General features: G+C 38.5%; 1 protein-coding gene across 1 annotated transcript; it reads right to left on the bottom strand.

The window, feature by feature from the left end:
* Positions 1 to 1,974: 1,974 nt before the first annotated feature.
* On the bottom strand, positions 1,975 to 8,184 carry LOC129808570 (uncharacterized). The gene is made up of 4 exons (XM_055858350.1): positions 6,091 to 8,184; positions 3,808 to 5,641; positions 2,972 to 3,709; positions 1,975 to 2,405 (listed from the first exon to the last, which is right to left on the bottom strand). The coding sequence occupies exons 1-4, from the start codon at positions 8,182 to 8,184 to the stop codon at positions 1,975 to 1,977; spliced, it is 5,097 nt and encodes a 1,698-aa protein (XP_055714325.1).
* Positions 8,185 to 24,028: the final 15,844 nt, after the last annotated feature.

Raw genomic sequence — 24,028 nt, 5'->3', positions numbered from 1 at the left:
AGGATGCATTCCTAAGTACGGGTCATATATCCAGAAGTCACCACGCGCCACTCTGAAACCCGAAACCCGAGATCTGTTTCTCGCACTGTTTTTCCCCGCCAAGTGACGCGCGCAATTATTCCCACGGGGCATGTGTATGTGTATGAAAATGTATGCATGCATGGAAAATGTCTATATGAGATATCTATGCATGGGTGACGTCAGCCTGTGGACGATGCAACGGTTCACGATTCAGCGAGAGCCCATCAACATGCCGCCGTGGCCGAGTGGTCTAAGCGGTGGTACACATTACGTTTAAGACTTTAAGTATCTGTCGGTTCAATCCCAGGTCTCGGCCAAAAAATTTTCACGTCGCGAAAAAAAATTACGGAAATGGTTAATAATAGGAATAACAGAGGGCGCGCGCATAGAAAATAAGAGCAGCGGTCGGTAATAAAAATGGCGGACAAAAATAAAAATGGCGGTCGCAAATTAAAAATGGCGGACAAAAGTAGGAGCAGCGGTCGGTAATAAAAAAAATGGCAGACAAAAATAGGAGCAGCGGTCGGTAATAAAAAAAATGGCAGACAAAAATAGGAGCAGCGGTCGTTAATAAAAAATGGCAGACAAAAATAGGAGCAGCGGTCGGTAATAAAAAATGGCAGACAAAAATAGGAGCAGCGGTCGGTAATAAAAAATGGCGGACAAAAATCAAAATGGCGGACAATAATTCAAAATGGCTGTCAAATATCAAAATGGCGGGCGGACATTCAAAATTCAAATTTACAATCACAGATGGCGCTCGTGTATACCAACGGAAAATTCAAATTTAAAGTTCCGCCCTGTGACGTCAGCCTCCCAGGGGGTGGGGGTGTGACGTCACCCCAAAATATTGCGTCATGCCTCCAAGGTGTGACGTCAGAAAATATGTGACGTCATCATACATGGTGACGTCACATACAGCGACTTGCGCGATAGTGACGTCACAGCGACTTGCGCGATGATGACTCATCGTGACGTCATATACAGCGACTTGCGCGATGTATACTACTTCTATACAATCATTATCCTCTTTTAAATGGCCGAAAATGGCAAATCAATTAGGTTTTTGTTTTAAAATTGGTACTTATCCCACTTAGAGTGGTAAAAGAGCGGATCATTTAACTACCCAGGTATGGTAGAAATTGGTGTTGACGTGGCAGAGGCCGGAGAGAAAGAAGAAAAACTCAATCCGGAATTTATTCCACCAGACCAGTAACGTAAATTATTCGCGGCATGAAAACTGGCGTAGAAACATGAGTACTTTGTCGATGGGGTGGGTTATGCACAGTCTAGACTAGTATGCTATGATGATCGTCACTTTATTAAAATTAATTAATCTATTCTCTAAAAGGAGAGTATCATGGTTGGATTCTGACTACAATCATTCCTTCAGGGTTGATAAGACTGGTACAGAGTATTTAATATATCTATCACTGAATAATAGTATTATTACTTTTAATTATTATTTTTTTTTATTTAATCCTTAAGATTTATCCTTAAGATACCCCAAGCACAAGCATTTTTTTCTTTTCTTGTTTCTTTTTTTTAATTCTGGGATGTTGTTGCGCGCACAGTGTGGCACACTGTACATTAATGATTGAAAGTATAAAGTCCCACCCATTTCACCCAAATGAGCCTGATGGGGAAGGGGAATGCAAATTATTAGATCTGGAATGATTACTAAAATGTACTTTCACTCTCTTGGTTCCTGACCGTCTTCGAGGAAGCATCATCGTCAGTCCTGGCGCCCACGAAATTCTACTCCGGATATTATAAATTTTGGGCTGAGTATTTGTGCAGTTACTCGAGGACTCAGCAGAAATACGCGCAATCAGACTATCTTGTAAATTATATTTTGCATCTCAGAAATTACATTTCTTGTGTCTTGTTAAATTCAATTTTTTCATTAAATAGTGTTATGTGCGAACCAAAAGTTTAATATTTTATTTGGAATCAAAAGTGGTCACTACAAGGTCTACTGGGAACTATAATGTCGTCCAGATACACTAAGCAGGTATCCCACTGCAGTCCGGCCAAGGCGGCACTCATCAATCTCTCAAAGGTAGTCACCGCATTACAAAGGCCAAAACTCATGACCACCCATTGATAAAGTCCCCGTCCCGTGGTAAATGCAGTCTTTTCTTTATCCGCAGGTCTCATAGCACACTGCCAGTATCCAGAACATAAATCCAACACCGAGAACCAGGAAGAGCCCCTAAGTGCGTCCAAGGTGTCATCAAAACGTGGCAAAGGGAAGGAATCCTTTTTGGTAACCGAATTTAAGCGGCGATAGTCCACGCAGAACCTGGTACTACCATCTTTCTTCTTCACAAGCACCACCGGAGATGCCCAAGGGCTGGTGGAGGGTTCTGGTGTGAATTTACCTGCAGAATTGTATGACAATTAAATGAAGTGCTGATATCGCTCCTGTCTGGACAATCCTCCCTGACTTTACCTGCAGAATTGTATGACAATTAATGAAGTGCTGATATCGCTCCTGTCTGGACAATCCTCCCTGACTTTACCTGCAAGAAGCAAAGATCTATTCATTCGGACCCGAAGGCCAATTTTCGATCTTTTATGTGTGTTCTTTTTCCACTGCAGCAAAACTCAATATTTCAATTAAAAAAATATATATTTAACTTCAAACTAACGCAAATTCAATATATATAACAATGAGATTTTAAAGATTTTTTTTAGAGAGATTTAGGACGAGCAAAGAACGTGACTTGACTTTTGATATTTGACAGACAGCGAGAGAGAGAGATGAATGAATGAATGATGTGAACTTGGCTGCAAATGCAACCCCATAGCAATTCGATGCGCGACCCATCTCACGACTGTCCCTGGACATGTCCTTCAACATCCTGACCGGTCAAAAACGTAGGTTTTTGAAGATCTTCGTTGATTGGTAGTGGGCATAGTCTTGCGATGGCTCTTTTGTAAATGCCTGTGGCGGTTTTGACTGTAGCCACTCTCACGTGGCCATCTGCTCCTGGAAAGCATTCGATGATTCTACCAAGACTCCACTTCATGGGTGGTAGATTATCCTCCTTGATTGTCACCAAATCGCCGGGTTGCAACGATGGGTGTTGAGCGGTCCAATTTTTACGCTGCTGTAGAGTATGTAGATATTCTTTTGACCAACGAGACCAGATGCACTGAAGTTTTTGCTGGATAAGTTTCCATCCTTTGAGACGATTTTCAGGAACTTGAGATAAATCTTCATCTGGGATCGCATTCGGTTGTCGTCCTAGTAAAAAGTGACCAGGAGTAAGTGCAGTCAAATCCGACGGGTCTGTAGAAAATGGTAGGAGAGGGCGTGAGTTTAAACATGCCTCGATCTGTGCCAAAAGTGTCAGCATTTCCTCTTGAGTCAGATGAATATTCCCAACTGATCGGTGTAGGTGATGTTTGGCACTTTTGACCGCTGCTTCCCATGATCCACCGAAATGTGGACTACGAGGAGGAATGAATTTAAACTCAATTCCTTGATCGGCGACTATGTTCATGATTTTGTTTTGAGTCTGGGAATCCTTGAATAACTCACGCAACTCGCGATCTGCTCCAACAAAGTTAGTCGCATTGTCGCACAATATTTGAGATGGATTTCCCCGACGTGCGGCAAATCGTCGCACACTGGCAATAAATGCTCCGGTTGACAAATCCGAAACAAGTTCAATGTGAACTGCGCGATCAGCAAGGCATATGAAAATTGCCACGTATATTTTTAAATAAGTTTTGGAAAGCACTGGAGTTCGAATATGAAACGGTCCGCAGAAGTACGGGAGAACGGGAATGTTGCAGTGACTCGTGAACTGTGACAATCGCTCATGATTTGTTCCGCAGTCTTAGGTTTCACCTTGAAGCATGTCACACATTCACGAACAATTCGCTTAAGTGTGTCTAATCCCCTGAGTGGCCAATACATTTGACGTATGTAGGCTAGCATCATATGTGGACCTCCATGGAGTGTTCGTTCGTGAGCATCCAGGGCGATGAGTCTAGTGATAGGATGCTGAGCTGGGATGATGATTGGGTGTTTAAAGTTGTCATGAACGTGTGCATATCGCGGTCTTCCTCCAACTCGGATGATACTATCCTTGTCCAAGAATGGCGTCAAATTGCGAATCCGAGAATCCTTGGAAACATATCCCTTTTCTAAGAGTTCATGATAGTCCTCTGAAAAGATTTCCATCTGAACTTGACGCATGAGGAAGATTCGGGCCTGATTAAGCTCCGTTGGAGTCAAACAACCAGAAGTTAATTCTTGCCCTTTGACCTTGCTGTGCAGATTGTTGATAAAACGTTTCCATATGGCCACGAATCGTACGAGCCTGCGCATGGAGGAGAAACGAGCGATGAGTCCAGCAAAGAAACTATTTGTACTCACCAAAGACACAGTTTTGCGCATCTCAAGGTGAGCACCATCAACTTGATCATCATCCTGAAGACTCTGGAACTGTATGTCTGCGTCAGTGATCCAAGATGACCCGTGAAACCATATAGGATCTTTGAGAAGAACTGATGTTCCAACTCCCCGAGACGCGAGATCTGCAGGATTGTCCTGAAATACTACGTGATGCCAATTGGTCGATGGAACTGCATCTTGAATCAGTGTAACTCGGTTAGCTACAAAAGTTTTCCACCTTTGTGGCTCTGCTTGAATCCAACAAAGAACAATTGTCGAGTCTGAAAAGGCGTGGACATCGTCGATCGGCAAAGTCATCTTCTTCTTGAGTCTTTTGAGCAATTTGGCTAGTAACGTAGCTTCCAATAATTCCAATCGTGGTAAAGTTACTGATTTTCGTGGTGCAACCTTAGTTTTGGCGCATAGCAATCGAGAAGAAATGTTGTTTTGCGCATCTGTGGCTCGCACATATACACACGCTACATACGCCTTCTCTGAAACATCACTGAATCCAAACAGCTGAATTGATGTGGGTTGAATGATATTTGTGATTTGCCTGGGAACTCTGATATTTGTCACAGCTTCCTTCAAGTTTTGCTGATACTGCTTCCAACTTTCACACACTTCCGGCGGGAGTGGTGTATCCCAATCGACCTTGATGTCCCATAGAGACTGCATCATGATTTTCGCTGTTACTGTGATGGGAGACAGTAGACCCAACGGGTCATATGTCTTTGCTGTATCTGAAAGCATTGTTATCTTCGTAATGGTTTCGTGAAAGGATGTTGTTGTAAACCAAAATATATCCAGAGTGGGATTCAGGTTGAGTCCTAGCGTTTTTACGATTTCCTCTGTGTCTAAATTGAGAGACGAGTTAAGCTCACGGTCTGCTTCTGGGATTTCTGCCAATACTTCTGTTGAATTCGATGACCATTTTTTCAGTACAAATCCTCCAGCCTGCAACATTGTTGTGAGTTCTTTTCTGAGCTTTTGAGCACTCTCCACATCTGAAGTTCCGGTTAGGAGGTCATCCACGTAAAAATCCTTTTCAACTACTGCTGCAGCGAGGGGATAATTACGACCTTCATCTAGTACCAATTGTAGGAGACTCCTAGTTGCAAGATATGGAACACTAGCAGTGCCATAAGTCACAGTTGACAGCAAATATGTTTGAAGTGGCTGACTTGGTGACTCACTATAGAGAATGCGCTGCATATTTTGGTCGGGTCCCGGTCAAAATCCCGAACGCCAAAATCCCGAAAGCCAAAATCCCGAAAGCCAAAATCCCGAATAGGACACAATCCCGAAAGCCAAAATCCCGAATTCTTAAAAGTGTCAGAGCTACTCCCACGATTGTACCCCCGCTTTCTGGAGGCAAAGGGAAATCTTCTGTGTCTTGGGAAATTATTCTAAGCATTTTCCTTCATATAATTTCATCCCTTTCAGGATTTTGAAAATTCGGGATTTTGGCTTTCGGGATTTTGGCTTTCGGGATTTTGGCCTTTTCGGGATTTTGGCGTTCGGGATTTTGGCTTTCGGGATTTTGGCTTTCGGGATTTTGGCTGCCACCGATTTTGGTCATCTTTGTGAATCTCGATCTGTCGATACATCTTTTGAATATCCGCTTTGAGTATGATGTTGTATTGACGGAACCTCACCAAAATATCGAATAGATCATCCTGAGTTTTCTCTCCAACCATGAGCACAGAATTCAATGAGAGCCCAGAAGATGTTTTTGCCGAAGCGTCAAAAACAACTCTTACTGGAGTGGTGGCAGAATCCTTAACTACTGCGTGATGACACAGATAAACCTCTGGCATTGGTGATGAATATCCAAGTGGGAGTTTGCGCATGTGTCCGAGAGCTTCGTACTGTCGCATGAAGTCACTGTACTGCACGTAGAGATTTTCGTCCCGCTGTAGTCGACGTTCGACGCATCGAAATCTTCTTTCAGCCATTTGTCGGGAATCGCCTAGCTCATGTACGTTGTCGCGAGTGGGTAGACGGACCACATACCTCCCATCGGCATTGCGTTGGACATGTGATGTGAAATGTTCTTCGCATTTCTGCTCCTCCGGACTTAGCACTCTTTCAGATGGAACTTCTTCGAGAATCCAAAACTTCTCCATTTGATCGAGCAATGAGCTGTCTTCTGTTGAACACAGACACGTAACCACATGAGAGTTCGGGATTGTTTGGGAAGTTGATGTCTGGATTGAGCCTGCCACAATGTATCCGAAAACTGTTTCTTGTAGAGTGGGAGACCCGGCAACCTTGTGTCCACGAATAGCAGTCATAAAGACTTCGGCTCCAAGTAACATATCGATTCTTCCGGGTTTTCCAAAGTCCGGATCTGCCAGAGTGATGTGACCAGGAATTGCGTAGGGTACTTTCACCTCAATGGCTGGTTGATGGTCGGTAATATGCTGCATGACGAGAAACTCCAAAATCATTGAAAACATGCCACTGCGATCCTGAATTTCCGCGTGAACTGAATGAGGTGTACTTGTTGTGTTTGCTCCGATACCCTTGATGATATTCACGTGTGAGGGTTCGAGAGACAAACTCAACTGATCGGCGAATTTGCTTGTGATTGAATTTGTCTGAGAACAAGAATCCAGTATGGCACGACAAACATGCTTACGGCCATCAACTCCTGTCACAAAAACTTGCACAGAAGGCAACATTGTGTATTTGTGTTCCTGAGCGTGAAGTGTCAGGTGATTCACCAGAGTATTACTTGGGGTTGGGGTTGATTTTTCCCCTGCTGACGATTTTTGTGATTCAGACTTTTCATGTGTTTGTGGAGTACTCGCCTTGTTGAATGACTCATGCAAAAGCGTGTTATGACGAGCATAGCAGGTCCTGCAAGTGCTCGAACGGCAGCTTTGAACTGAATGGGATGCGCGTAGACAATTGAAACACAGTTTGCTAGTCTTTACAAGTTCCAATCTTTCTGCTGGTGAAGCCTCCAAAAGCTTTGAGCACTGGAATTCGACATGATGTCCAGTGGAACATATGCGACATTTCCTCAAATTGTCGACTGTAGTCACAAATGAGTTTGTTTGTTGGGGTTGTGTCTTTGACTTCTGTGCTGGACCAGTTTTGGGTGCTGGGATGGACTTTGCAGGCTTATTATCTGACTTTTTCTCCCAATATGATGCCCAAGAATCACACCTGTCCTCGAGAAACTGCATGAATTCATCCCAAGTTGGAATAGCACCTTGTAGAGGAGTGCGGGACCAGAGATTCTTAATTTCCTGATCGAGAGCTTCCAGTGCAATGTAGATTAGCCAAGGATCTCTGGTTGTGTTTTTGAGGGCATCCATTGCTCTGATAACCTCTTCAAATGTGTTGAATGATTCCCGGAGGCCTGATGGGTTCACCGCAGTCTTCTTGGCTTGAGAGATGAATCTCTTAATATTGTCGAAGATGATGTTTCTGGGTTTGTTGTAGCGGTTGACAAGCATTTCCCAAGCCTCCTGGTAATTTGCTTCTGTCATGGCAAAATGCTTTATTCGTGCTTTGGCCTCACCCGAAAGAGCTCCCCTCAGGTATTGGAATTTCTGAATGGGTTTGAGGTTGTCCTTCTCATGAATCGTTACTCTAAAGAATTCATAAAACTGCTGCCATTCCGAAAAATCCCCTGAAAATGGTGGATTTTTTAGTGGGGGAAGTTCCACGTTTGACTCTGCAGCCTTTCCGGAAATCGAGCTGGCAACAACCTCCATGTCTGTCTTGTGATGCCCCATCATTTCCTTCATTATTTTTTTTTGCTGTTCAAACATCGAGCTCATGAGCAAGGAAGTGTTTTCGGGACGGTGCTGACCGGATGATCCGGTGGCGTTGAAACGAGACACTGCTGACCGGATGGACAGTAATGTTGACTGAGAATGTCTTCCTTGGGAACCTTCAACTCGTGCAAATGCGTGCGTGCCTCTTTAGACCCAGGATGTATCCTCAAGCACTAAAGGGTTAACTTGAGATGTTTTGAAGCATCCAAGAAACAGACTTTTCTGGCAGAGCTGCTGATTCCCTCCAAGGTGTTCCTTGAAGGGCGAAGGACCAATTTTATGGTGTGAATTTACCTGCAGAATTTAATGACAATTACCGAAGTGCTGATATCGCTCCTGACTGGACAATTCTCCCTGACTTTACCTGCAAGAAGCAAAGATCAAATAATTCGGCTTCGAAGGCCAATTTTTGATCTTTCCAGGCTCGCGTCCTCTTTCCACTGCAGCACAAACTCACGATGCCAATTAAAAAGAACAAAATATATTTAAACTTCAAAAATACATATATAAATAAATGAACAAGAATGAGATTTCAGATTTTTTGAGATTTCTTTGACGAGACAAAACGCGACGTAACCTCCTGATACTTGACAGACAGCGAGAGAGAGTGATGTGAACTTGGCTGCAAATGCAACCCCATAGCAATTCGATGCGCGACCCTCCTCACGCCTGTCCCTGGACATGTCCTTCAACAGATACTAAATTAATAGATTCTACATTAAATCATTGCTACTATATTATTTTTGTGAGCTTTAAAAACTATAACAGCAGTATAAAAATCTTTTATAAATAATACTTTTTCTAATATTAAACATAACAGTTGAGCTATTTTTACTTAAAAATAGCACAACTTTGACACGCAATTAAACTACATTTAGGTCTTTTTCTAAATATAATCATATCAGGATCACTTTATGATCCTTTAAAAATACTTTACAATTTATTTTATGTCCTTACTAGTAATAGTTAAGAAGATATAAGCATTTTTAAACTACTATGAAATGTGGGTCATTTGACCAATGCAAAGTGCAATGCACTGAGTGCATTGCACTGAAAGTCGCGCTCAGAATTTTATTTGTTTACCCGAAAAAGACGCAAAGAAAGGAATTTTCTCCTGATTGACGCAAATTAATGAGACTTAGAATAAGCACATTTTGGTGATCTTTAGTGGGGTAGAAGTTAAAATTTTGTATAAATACTAAGAATTTTTATCAATAAAATCAGTCTAGCAGAAAACAGAATACATTGCGTATCTTCAGCGGCATCTTCAAAAAGTAATTGCCTAAATCTGTTTGCTCAGATCTCACCCTTAGCCAAAGGCTATTAAAGGCAAAATCTCTGTCAAATTTAATAGAGGCTAAGGAGCTTCCACTGCCAGCTAGGATTATTTCCTACCGAGGCTATTAAGAGAAGGCCCCAGAAAGGTTTCTTTTTGGAGATTTGTGGTTCCAGAAGCGTACCACAGCCAGGCTGCGGGGAATTTTTCCCTGAACTACCCCCAAGAGGCAATTATCTTTCCAAAACAGGTGGCGAAAGCCCAAGACCTGAGGCTGAAAAGCCAAATTACTAAACGCGCTAAGGCACTGGGGGACAGCCTATCAACCACATATTCTCCAAATAGAAATCAGGAGCCATCTCAAAGAGCAGTGGCTTATCTCAAGCGTTTTGGGATAAGTCCTCCTCTCCCAACTTGGTGGAAGCTTGGACACGTGCCCTTATGGTATACGCCACGGGACAGGTAGCCTGTCCAACCGTCATCATGGGTAACCAAGCAAGTTGATTATATTATGTGAGCACATATATTCTGTCAGTAGAAGATGTTAAAAGTTTGGAGTGGTATATTTCAACTCCTGATGCATATAATTGAATGAGTGAACTATTGTTCGAAAGCTTGGGTCATTGGCTCTTAGAATCTGGTATGTGCAATATGCTATGGGTAAACCATTGTCATCCAGAACCATTTATGTCGAAGAAGACACTTTTTGCAAAGTCTTTTTTTGCCATCTACTGCTGGGACCAGGAGTGATCCACGATTCTCGAACATGGACTGTCTGTTAGAGGAACTCAAAGGGTATAATTTGTGAAAGAAACTTTTTTTGGATATCTTACTTTTTTTTATTCATCGACTTTTGCAAGAATTTTGAAATGTTAAACGCAAGAAAAAAATTACAAAAATCCTTCTATCCCATTTTCTGGACAAACTGATGAAGATATCCACTTGGAATGTTCTGAGTATCCCCCCATAAGTTGATCCAAGGAATCCAAATGTCACTTCAATTTCACCCCAGGTCTATCCTTCCCCTCCAGAAACCACTCTTTTAGGAATATGTCAAGAACCAGACCATCGATGCATTTCATTTTTGGGTATGTTTTAGAGAGTGTCCTAGCGGACATTTCATCCATACATCTCAAGGACGTCCAACCTTTTCTTCTTGCATGTGCTAATAATCTGGCCAGAAGAGCAGAATTTCGTCTGATCAATTTTCTGACCAAAGAGACAAAGTTAGCGACCTTGATTGTTCTGAGTACCCCCCTCCCCCAAAAGTCAATCTGAGGAATCGAAACAACACATACCTTTGCCTGTCATCCCACTCCTTCTTATATATTATATATAGCAGCCGACAATTATGCTCCACCGGTCCACAAACCACTCTGGTTTAGAATTTCAGTTTTTAGAGGATAAGGTGGTTATGTACGAAAACGGGTTTGATGGGAGACCGGTTTTTGCCGGACTGTGAAAAAGAAGTTTGCCGAAGGCGTGCTCTGTGACTTTTGTGAAAGTCTCATTTTTGTGTTCGTAGTGATCACAGTTTTTTGGTGCAGGCGAGGGAGTTTGGCATCTGGAGAAGGATCAAGAACGAATCTGAGTCAGGGTATGGAATTTTTGGCTGAATTTTCCTTGTTAATTGTCGGGGTTGTCGCTGCCGAGTAGCGGTATATGTGAGTCTACACGTTTTCTCTAACTTCTACTTAGCATAACTTTCGAAAATTTTGGGTATTGCTGAAAAATAATGTCTCTCCCTTCAGTAAATTTGAGTCTTTTTTTTACTAAAGTCTTGCTCGTATATTCCACAGTAATAAGGATAATGTCGGCAAATAAACAGTCTCCGATGGACCTGGCCCTCGCCCTTGAGGAGGAGGAGGACATCCTGCTGAAAGAAGAGTCCAGTAATAAAGTTTTTTCCCAAAAATCTTCACCAGTTGGAGATAGAGCAATTGCTCTTCCGGCTGTCAAAAAGACTGGAGAAAGAAAACTCTCTGAGCGGGATAATAATACCTACTCCTACAAGAATTGACTCGTGGCGGATAAGCCCTTTGAGGATATGACGGAGGAAGAAAAAAGGACTTGGAGAGTTGCCGAAAAAGATTGGTACCGTCAACAGAAATTGAAAGGCAAGAAGCCTGTGGAGAATGGGAAACCTACCAACAACTCTACTCAACACGAAAGTGCCGACCCAAAATTGATGGCACTCCAAAAAGAATTAGACAATTTAAGGAAAAAATTCGAGAGATTTCCTGATGATAAGGGGACAACCTCATCGTCATCCTCGAGCGGAAATAATCTCGATTCTAAAGGAACAGTTAAAACTATAACAGCCACGAAGAAAAACCCCTCGGAGGCAAAAGTACCCAAAGCCAAGGATTTTAAGGAAGGAATGATAAACTACAGATATTTGTGATAAAAAACTATCCCTAAAAATATGCAATTTAGTATTTAATGAGAAATTCTGTATCTGAATGTTATGCCCAACGATTGGCAATATTATTAAGTAAATTAATGATCCTTAAAGGATAAAACTATCTTAAAGCTTATTTGGATTATATATCTGCTTGATGAGACAGATAATTTCTAATTTGGATCAATTATAGTGCAAAAAAGCTAAGCCTAAACTCTATGATTTTTGCTCGTGGGGTTTTACATACAATTTCCCATATATTGAAGAAAAGGCATGTTCCTATCCGGAACAGTCATCAAGGTATGTTTTTGCATGTTTAAGGAGACAAGAACCAATTTCATGACCCCCTCTCTATGCCTCATGTTCAGCCTATATATACATGTATCCTGTAATAAATTTGTGAAAAGATTATATTGAAATACAAGCAATAAGCGTCAGAAAGCAATTGCAACAATATTTGTCAAAGTCAAAGGTATTTTGATGCAAATTATCACGGTTAGAAATAGGCTTTTTAATTCTATACTCAATGTAAATGTTCATACATGAACAATATGCTAGTGAGCAAAGAGAAGAGAATTTATTAGCCCCTTGCGGTGCAATGACGAATTTATTAGCCCCTTGCGGTGCAACGACAATTGACACCGCACGGGCTTTCCTCTATGACGCGCGCGGCTACTTGAGCTATTTGTTTTTCTCTTCTCTTTGCTCATCATGCACTTTTTTAAAATAATTTTCCCACAATAAAAATGGATTAGTTAGCAAAATTATTTGTATATAAACCCGAAATTTTGAATCAATAAATCACTTCCACTTCCACAATCAGTAAGTGTTCTGATTCCTCGAAATATTACATAGTGTTGTAGTAAAAACCCCAATATAGGAGATATAAATATCGATATTCTTAATATTCATAAGTTTAAAATATTGATTATCATTTTTCCTACCTTTGTTTTCGCTTTCGTTATAAAGACACAGGTTATATGTCCAGAGCTGGCGTTTATAGAAAGCGATATTCACTGTAAATTTGGGTGTAGGCAGAGCCTTTTGGAGGTCAAATGTGATGACCTTTACATGACAATTGTTTTTCGCAGCTTCAACGTCATTCTTAAATTCCTGCCTTACTGTATCTTTGTGATCCAAATGCTTCTTCATTTTCTCAGCATTTTTCTCTTTTTCTGCTGTATTCATTGCTGCATTAGTATCACATTCCTTACAAGTGTCTTGATGCGGCTTCTTGAAGGATAAATTAAAGTCTTTATTGAAAATATCAGAGAACACATATTAGGTGAGATTCTTAACTATTTTGATACTGGTCTCATATTTTATTAAAGGTAAATTTTATTCAGGTTAAGTTCCGGTCTGAAATATTTTCTAGACCTGCGTGATCTGCCATAATGGCTCTCATATGCAGGAATCGATCCGATAAAGTCCTTTACGAAATCAGGATCCTCACTCCAAGTTTCATTCTTCGGGGTGTGTTTTCCTCGCCTTTCAATAGCAATTGGATTTTTTCCTGTGTTTTCAGAGCATTCCGGATAGATTCTGGTGCCACTTACAGACATGTGAGAAAAAATTGCCTGCAAACTTTCTGCGAGATATTTTTGTCATCTTTAAGTAAATAGGTATTCGTATATTTCTTTAATTTCTTCGGTATAATTGGCATTTCATAGTTGATCCTTTGTTTCACATTATTCTGCTCCACTGATCCCCGAAGAAATAAAGTTCTTTGGCTCGCAGTCCCTTCATAAAAATTCTCAAAAAGCCTTTGTTGCTGTGAACCATCAACTCTCTGGAAATTTGTAAAATTACGACTAGGAACGTTATTATTATTAGGTGAGATTTTTAACAATCTCACCTACTATAATCCTAAGAAAATCTCATGTCCTCCTATCGGCACCAAAGTTTGTCAGAATGTATTTGGCCACTTCCTGATCACGAATATATACATGGCTAAAAACCGTTCCCGTCCGTCCGGCCGCTTTTTGGAGCTTAATAGCTCCTAAACTAAAAGAGATATCGACTTGCGGTTTTCGACAAAGTTTATATACCAGACCCCCAATTCCGATGTCCGTCACGAAATTTATCCAGATTGTTCGGGATGGTGGCTGTATATGTGATGCCGCTCCAGCTCATATTTTGCGCACTTTTGAGCAAATTATTCACATTTAAACACAGAAACACCCTTTATGAGATGAAAATTATTGTAATTTGATTTACTAAAACATTAAATTCGCGAAAAACTAGAGAAAAATCCGTGAAATTCAACGCTTGTTCAATGAGGCTGTCATTTCTCAATCATGCTATTGCTCTCGCTCGCACTCTCTCGTTCACTCTTTAATTGCGGGATATTTTCAAAATCATTTCCGTCACATAGCCGGCTTCATCAAATTACTCAAATTTAAATTTCTTTGTTACAAGTGTAATCCAAGGCAACAAAATAATTTTTTTTAAATAATTTTTCCATATGAATTTATTATTGCCTTGGGTATTGTTAACGACTTAATTTGAATTTAAAAAAAAAGAATAAGAAGAAGATTCATTAAATTTGACTTTGAAAGGTTTATCAAAAAAAGCTTATTGTTGAAGGGAGCGTCATCTGCCATAAAATTTTTCACTTTCGAATCGCTCTATCTTTCTCTTGCAATGTCAGGCAAAACAAAACATCCATATTTTTTCATCTCGAATAAAATCCCAATTTATCATATTAATAATCATACTTTTGCTTCTGGATTTGTAAGTTTCTTAAAGAACTAGTGCTGTAGAAGATATCTAAATAAAAATTTGGTAAAAATATCAGTGAGTTGTAAAGAAAAAGAAGTTTTTCTGTCACCATCAAGGCATCTTGAAATGACACTGGGAAAAATTTGATCCTCCTTCACGCGGATATAAGCTCTGCCACTGACTCATCATAATTTAAAGGTTAGTCCCCAACATTTGGACCTTCGCCCGTGAGGCGCAAGAGTGACGCCTCTTGAGAAGAATTGCGAATTTTCGTCCGCCATATTTAGAGGAAATTTTCCAGAGTGCTAAGATGTCTTTGGTAAAAGTGAGAGGAGGCTACAAAAGCACACTCACATCGATCACAAATTTCTTGGAAAGTTTGGAGGAAAGTCCTCAGGCTATTTCTCAGCCAGACCTTCGTGCGGAACTGGAATCCAAGCTGGTTATCATCGAAAAGCTTCAGCCAAAATACCGAGATGTTCAAAGAGCCATAATTGCTGAGAAGACGACGCAAGAAGATAAAGCGCAAGAAGAAGAAGATTTTGTGAACTTCTCTCAAGATTGTGACGATATCGAGGCCCGTCTTGTAAAGCTAATTACGGATTTGAAGCTCAAGCAAGAAAAGATTGATGCAGCAACTGTAAGATACAGTCCGACGAAGATGTTTGAGCTCATGCGAGAGGACAGGAAGTCTCAAGAACAAGTTCTTGAGCGACTGATGAGGGAACAACAAAACACTCTGAAGACAATTGTTGGAAAATTTGCCAACATAGTGTCAGAACAGGCTGTGAGTTCCACTCCATCAACTCCACAAACGCCTCTACAAGGTTCAGTTCCTGTGGTAAAGTTGAAAGCAATTACAGTTCCGACATTCGACGGGAAGTACACCAAGTGGACAGATTTGAAGAGTCTTTTCATCAGAATTGTTCATGAGAATCCGAATTTGCCAGATTCTCAAAAGTTCCATTATTTGAGAAAAGCTCTCGTGGGTGATGCAACGCAATCCATCGAGCACATCGATGTACGAGGAGAGAATTACATCGAAGCTTAGGAAGCAGTACAGGAGAGATTTAACAACAAGATGAACATCGTCTCAAGCTACCTGGATGCCTTCCACAAGCAACCATCGGTTACTACGCCATCTTGGGAGAAGCTCCGTAGGTTGCATGACACTTCCAAATGCATCCTCAAATCTTTGAAGTCCATTGGGGTATGTATAACTGGGTGACATCCTTGGATCATCTTTATACTCACTCAAAAGCTTGATCATGAGACTCAATCCGAGTGGGCAAAAATAAATACGGATCCCTCAGAGCTTCCCACTTGGGAAAGATTTGACAAGTTTCTTTCTGGGAGATGTCGAGCATTGGAAATGTGTCCATCGATCAACACCACTTCGAGTAATTCTAACGTAAAGAAAAATTTCAAGAATGTTGTAACCAATAGCAAAAGTTCTCTCGCTCACATGGATGCCGTTGATAGCACAAAAGAATTGTGCACCGTTTGCTCAAAGTCGAGTCATAAGTTGTACAAATGTGAGACTTTTAAGTCGCTTCCAGCGGTAAAAAGGCTCTCAATTGTACGTAAGTTGAATATTTGCGTGAATTGTATCGCGGATAAACACAATCTCGATCAATGTAAATATCCATCGTGCAAACATTGCAAAGAGAAGCATAATTTCTGGCTTCACGACGCGTACGAAGGGGGTGTGGAAAAGTCTACCGATCATAATCTTCGGGTTCAGGAAACCACTCAGGCGGCTCCTTCTCAATATGTTTCGCGAGAAAAAGAGTCTACTGTTGATGGTAAAAATTCAATTGTGAATGCTGGAGTGAGGGTGACAGCCCAACTCAAGGAAAGGCGCGTGATGTTAAAAAATGCTCGAATTTTAGTCTATGACGTTCACAACCAACTGCATGTTTGCAGGGCATTTGTAGATGAGGGTGCGCAGGGTGATTTTATCTCGGAAAGATTATGCGGGACCTTGGGTCTGAAAAAGTATCCGATCAATGAAGTTGTCAATGGTTTGGAATACCAACAGTCAAGTCTTCGTTTTGCCGTTGAGGCCACAATTGCGTCACGTCTCACTATTGTGGTAACTGAAAACGCCACGATCTTTCTCCTTCCAACTCCATTTATTGACTCTCTTCAAAAGTACAAAGTGTAATTATAATAAATCCAATAAATGCTTATTCAAATAATAATGCATCAGCATTAGGGTTCATATCTTACCATACATCTCCCTCATTAAAAAATTTAAAAAAAAATATTTCAAATATTTTTTTTTATATTTTTTTTTTTTCAAATATAACTTCCCAAATAATAAATGAATTATGAGATTAAAATATTGTAATATTACTTTAAAATAACTTTTTTTTTAGTTTTTTTTTCATTTTTCTCCAATTATTAGTATAATATTTTTATTAAATGGATATATGTATTTATACAAATTTATTCATAATAGTGTTTAGTCCTATTTTTATCAATAATGTATTCCTTGTTTTTCTTTATTACTATAACATTAGGATTCTCTTCTCTTACTACAACAAAAGGACCATTAAAAATTGGTTGTAATTTACTTCCAATTTCATTTTTGATTAATAATTTATCTCCTGCTTTATAAGTTACATTTCTTGAATTTATATTTAATTTTTCTTTTCTTGTATATTTTTGTTTCAATAAATTTTCTCTAGCTTCTACATGAGCTTTTTGCAATCTGTATTTTAATTCTAATGGGTAGTTATCAAAATTATACAACGGATCCACAGAATTTTGTAAATTCGACGGTAATTTGCAGGGCTTTCCAAAAACTAATTCGAAAGGCGTAAAATTTGTAGCAGAATGTACTGTAGTATTGTAACAAAAACTCCAGAATGGAACCCAAGAACTCCAATTTGTTGGATTGTTCTGGCATTGTATTCCTAAATACGATCCTAAAGGTTTATGTGCATTCTCGAGAGCACCAATAGATTCATGATGGTAGGCAGTAGACGTCATTTGCGTAACACCAAGAATTTTACATGTATCTCTAACAATATTTGAAATGAACTCCGTACCGCGATCAGTAGCTATTTCACGAGGAGTACCATAACGGAGAATAAAATTATTAACAAAACTTCGAGCAACAGTTTCCGATTCTTTATCTTCGATAGGATAGGTTTCAACGAATTTACTTAATTCGCATCGTAGTGTTAAAATATATATTTTACCATATTGATCTTTTTCAAGAGGTCCTACAATATCGAGATATATTTTATGAAATGCTGAGGTTGATGTTGAAGTCATTGTTAAATCTTGCCGAACGGGTTTAACATGTTTGTGTCTCTGGCAAGAATCACATGTTCTTATAAATTTTTCGACATCCGTTTTCAATCCTGGCCAAAAATAATATTTTTATATATTATTATAAGTTCTATTGATTCCTGCATGGCCACTAGTAGGTAATATATGAAAATCGTTAAGGATTAATTTCTTCGTCTCATTGTCAGTAATTTTCCTGACTGCATTTACTATGCATATTCTTGGACCGGTTTTTAATATATCTTTATTTGAAATAGACAGCTGTCTTAATGATTTTAAAAATTCTGTGCTCTTTTTGTCTTTCATCATTATTAATTCCTTTATATTCATTTTAGAACATAAATCAAACAATACTCTCAAATGTGCATCTGGTGCGACATCTGATTGAGTAAATTGTTTAAAAAGCACTATTATCTGAGACGGAATGAATAAATTGGGATCGCGATCATTAGATATAAGATCTATACCCTTAACTTTTTCTTTTTCAATATTTTCAACGATGAGTAATTGAATACTGTCTTTTGAAGCTTTTAAAATTTCTAAGATTTTCGGATCCTCCTCACTTTGTGCATTTGTTGCATCTGATAATGAAGATTGATCTTGAAGCCTTTGTTGTGCACTAGTAGTTACATAAACATTTGCACAATTCACTTGATTTGCTAGACTTTTTAAATCATTTGAATGAATTTCTATCCGAGAAAGCGCGTCTGCCGTCACGTTTGAAGATCCTTTGACATAAACTATCGTGAAATCATATTCCTCCAATAATAAGCGAAATTTTGTTAATCTTGAATTTGGGTTTTTTAATGAAAATAAATACACGAGTGGTCTATGATCAGTGTAAACAATAAATTTCCTGACAAATACATAGGGTCGAAAATAATTAATAGACCGAACAATTGCTAACAGCTCCCTTTCTATAACAGGATAGTTTCTTTCTGCGGCATTTAGTGTCCGACTCGCATAGGCAACGGGCCTATCGTCTGCATTAGATAGAACAGCGCCTATTGCTAATCCGGATGCGTCTGTACGAAGCGAGAAAACATTATCTTTAGCAAAATTTGGATATTGAAGATCTGGAGGATCCAACAATGCTGAACGAAGTGTATTAAATGAATTTTGACAATCTTCCGACCATATAAAATCAACATATTTACGACTTAGTTTATTTAAAGGTGCGGCAATTTGAGCAAAATTTTTGATATACTTCCTGTAGTAGTTTGCAAAAGCTACAAACCTTTCAGTTTCATCCTTATTTTTCGGAACAGGGTAATTTTTGAGTGCTTCCGTTTTCCTTGGATCTGGTTTTATGCCTTCACTCGAAATGACGTGCCCTAAGTACAGTAACTCTTTTTTTAGAAATTCACATTTTCTTGGATTGAGCTTTAAATTTACGTTTCTTAACCTCTCAAATACTCTGATTAAATTTTTGTTATGATTTTCAGGATTTCGCCCAAAAACAATTAAATCATCCAAGTAAATTAAACATTTTTCGTAATTTAATCCCGTCATTGCAAGTCTCATTACTCTAGAAAAGGCACTAGGACTAATCTTTAATCCCATAGGAAGTCTTTTCATTCTGTATTGTCCTCGATCCGTACTAAAGGAAGTACATGCTCTACTTTCTGGCTTTAATTCGACTTGGTAATAACCTTGGGAAAGGTCAAGATGGCTAAAGTAAATTGCATCGGAAAGAGAATCATGAATTTCTGTTATAGAAGGCAAAGGGAATTTATCGTCACGAATTTGCTTATTTAATAACCGATAATCTATTACAACACGCCATAATTTTTTCCCATCTGCGTCAGATTTCTTCGGAACTAATAGTAAAGGTGATGACCATTCTGACACAGTTTCCTCAATAATGTCGTCTTTCAGCATTGCATCAACTTGACGATGAATCTCTTCTTTCTGACTGTACGGTAATCTATATGGTTTTACGTATACTGGTGCCACATTTGGTTTGACTTCAATTGTCTGTTGACAAATATTCGTAAAAGATAATTTATCTCCATTCATGTGGAAAATATCTGCATATTTTTTACAAATATTTTCAATCGTAGATTTTTCTTGTCCTTCTAGATAATTTAAATTTAGCTCTTCTAACAAGGAATTAACTCTTGTTGGTGTGATTTTAGTCAAGTCGAAATTACAATAATCAAAATTCGTAAGGTCATGAATTTTTGGAGTATAGTTTGTCAATTTTGCATAATCATCACTCGCATTCAAAATCTTCACAGGTATAACACCTTCTCTTGGTTTTACAATCATTCCAGCAATAAACACTTTTCCACATAATTCTTTAGATTCTATCACACAATCATTCTTTGCATTCACCTTGAAATACTTTATCACTTCACACCTTGGGGGAACGATAGTTGTTACCGATTCGTTAGTTTGCAATGGTAAAATAAATTTACTTTGGCCGGCATTAAAAGAAAAAATAAATTTACCAAAATCTATCACTGCGTTGTATCTGGTGAAAAAATCGGAACCTATAATCCCATCAAATTCGCTTGAAAAGTCATTCAACACAACAAAATTATGTTTTAAGCATAAATCTTCCACTATCAAATCAAAATTGAAAGATTTATTTGCCTACATTGAGCCACCTATTCCATCTATTCTTAACGATCTATTCATTTGCAAAGTTTGATTCACACATCTTTCTTTCAGAACACTAATACTCGCTCCTGAATCTAACAAAAATTACATTCGTCCATAGTTTGTTTCTAACTCCAAAAAATTCATGCCATTTGCTTGTAGTATATCTAATTTATTCATACCGAAAAAAGTTTACAGCAGGACTGGAATTCTGTCCTTGGCTATTATTTTCAGTTTCTTGACTGTGATATTGGATAGCGTTCGAAGTAGTAGGACATGCATGACAACAACCATGATTAGAAGCGTAATGAACATTAGCTGTATTGCTCGAGTTATTATGAACACCGCGATTTTGATTGCGATAGTTATTACGACCTCGATGTCCTCTGAAATTTGCACGATTTCCACCACGAAATCCGCCACGAGAAGACCCCTGAGAATTTTGAAATCCTCCTCTTGAATTTCCCGTGAACCTATTATATTGATTTTGGTCTTGAGAGTGATTGGAATATGAATTTCGTGACCCGTGACCATTTCTTTGATAATAATTTTTACCACGTGAATTTCCACGACCACGACCTTTAAAAGAATAAACTTTCGCTTCTGATGGAGGTTTTTTTGTTTCTTTTGCTATAACTATAGCTTCAGAAAGGGTTTTAGGACGAGCAGCCTGCACAATAGTCTTCATTGGATTGTTCAGACAATTTTGTAAAGCAGATATTCCAAGCTGATCGTTGAGTGTTTTAATAGTTCTCGCATTATCAGATCCTTGATTGATAATTTGGATATTATTGAGTTCTGCAACTAATTCCTCAATAACAGTTGAAAATTCATTCACCGAAGAATTATTTTGTCGGGCTATGTTTAACTCTTGATGAATTTTTAAAGCAGTTTTCCCAGATTTAAAATTCGTTTCAAGCAATGATTTCAGTTCACCGACAGTTTTTGGTTCATCGTTACTAATTATTTCATTTTTAACTTTTTGTGACAATCGGGTTCTGAAAACAAATTTTACTAACTTTGCCTTTTCTGTAGCATTTTGGCAATCATCGGCAATTAGTTCAACTAATTCAATAAAATTCGATAGTTTATCGATTGAGCCATCATATTCAGGAATGACTTTTATTGCCGAAATTACATTAAATTCTGTCATTTTTGTTTGTTCAAGATGTCCTGGTAATAGAGAAATTTTATCTTCTTCTTCTTCTTCAGATATTAAATCATTTTCTTTATCAGTATCAGTTCCAGCAGGTTTAATTTTAATGTTTTTTACTAATAAAGCAGCAATTTTAAAATCTTTTTCAAACTCTAATGCTTCAAAATTTAATTTTAATTTTTAGGTTTCACTTGCACTTGCTAATTTATTATTATACTCTGTTATATATTCAATTTTCAAATCTTCAAACTTATTTTTCTTTAATTGTACATAATCCGTACTAAACTCTCTGCTTGGTCCATTTTTCTTTAAATTTGCAGTAATTCTCTTTAATTCTTGATGAAACATTTAAATTTGACTTAAATTTCTGACCTATATTTATCAAATTTCTTTGTTGATTATTATTGTTATGTGCAAAGTAAAGAAATCATGAAGACAAAAAAAAAATTCTACATGAGTAAAATGCATGTAAGCGTCTCAGCTTACGGTTGAACTCCACGCAGCCAAAGTCCACCGGTCGCTGCTTCCCTTGACGTCAATCGATCGAGTTGAGGCGCTGATCATCCAAAAACTGCATTTCCCTTGACGTCAATATTTGGTTCGATGATCGAAGTTTACTGCAGAGGACTGCATTTTCCGTCAGTCTGGTTTTTTCCCACTTAACGAATTTTAGTTTTTGTGCTTTAACAATATTCAATTTTTCCGGTTAATTTACGAATTTATTTTGGTGTTTTTTTTAACGGTTTTTTTGGTCTGTTTATCAAGTCATTTTTTTCTGATTTTTCCACATAGAACTCCATTTACACCACACTTGGAACTTGAGGGCTAATGTCTCTCTGCAAATGTCGATTTAGTTCATTCACTATGTCTTTTTTCATCTTTTTGTATAAGTAATACAAGGCAACGCAGATCATTGCTATGACCACGAAAACGAGTAGAGTTTCTAACATTCTGATTGAATTTCCGAACATCTGGTCTCCTGAAGCACTTCCACTTGCTTGATCATTATTAATTACGACAGTTTCTTTGTCTGATAACACAGTCGGTTGGCTCGCACTTCCTCCCATTTTTGCTTAATTGTTTATAATTCGCTTATTTTACAACAAATTTTCTGTTTAATAACTAAAATTGTTAAAATTATCAGAAAAATCACTGCTGTGGTGCAAAAAAATCCTACGATACAGTTTTCAATAAACACTCTTTCTTCGCTCTTTCCGTTAATGATTTCCATAATTAAAAACTGCAAAACCACTGTGATTCACTAATAAAATTTGTCTACGCAACTTCCACATACACATTGGCAAGGATCGCCATGTGGTAACTGAGAACGCCACGATCTTTCTCCTTCCAACTCGATTTATTGACTGTCTTCAAAAGTACAAAGTGTAATTATAATAAATCCAATAAATGCTTATTCAAATAATAATGCATCAGCATTAGGGTTCGTACCTTACCATACAATCTGATATGCATGAACATATTCAACCATATCGTCGAGAGACATCTCGCGCTTCCCAAGAAGCTTTTCCTTCAGTTCGGCGGACGATAGCATTATTATCCTATCGATAATGGCATTTTCCATAGCTTCTTGCTCATTGGTGCCAAATTTGCACTTTTCAGCTTGAGTTCGGAGTCGCAAGATAACTTTCTCCAATGACTCATCTTGTTCTGGTTTTATTGACCAGAAAATGTGTCTCTCATACGAGTCATGTCTTTTTGGAGCAAAGTACTCGTCCAACTTTCTCACTGCAGTCTCATCTTCCTTGACATCAGCTCCTGGGATCTTGTAAAAGATCTCTTGCAACTCAAACCCTCTACAGTGCAACAGCTGAGCTTTCAACTTCCTTCGTTTCTTCTTCCCACATATCTCAGCATAGTTCTCGAATACTCTTTTCAATTTCTCCCATTCCGTCCTGACTTGGTTGGCAGCCAATGATTTGTATTGAAAAGGTGGCAAATTGCAGCTCTTACTCATCGTGTGCTAAGAATCTGCAAAAATTGTATTAAATATCAACTTTATCGATTAAATATTAACTATTTTCTCTTTGTTTTTCCTCTTTTACTCCATTAAGGAATTTTCTCAAGGTCATTTAAAAATTTCTAACCTATTTAAAACCCTTCTTTACAAAAAGACTTCCCAATCGCGTTTAAGACATTCTCATTTAAGATTTTTTTATCGTCATTTAAGACATTTTCATTTAAGAAATTTCTGAATTGTCATTTAAGATATTCCCATTTATGAACCTTTTTAGTCGTCATTTATGACATCCTCATTTAAGAACATTTTATCGTTATTTAAGACAATCTCATTTAAGAATTTTAAATCGTCATTTAAGACATTCTC

Source organism: Phlebotomus papatasi, chromosome 4, assembly GCF_024763615.1.
Source record: "Phlebotomus papatasi isolate M1 chromosome 4, Ppap_2.1, whole genome shotgun sequence".
Lineage (NCBI taxonomy): Eukaryota > Metazoa > Arthropoda > Insecta > Diptera > Psychodidae > Phlebotomus > Phlebotomus papatasi.
The sequence above is the reverse complement of the archived record's forward strand: the minus strand, read 5'-3'. Positions and strand labels throughout refer to the sequence as shown.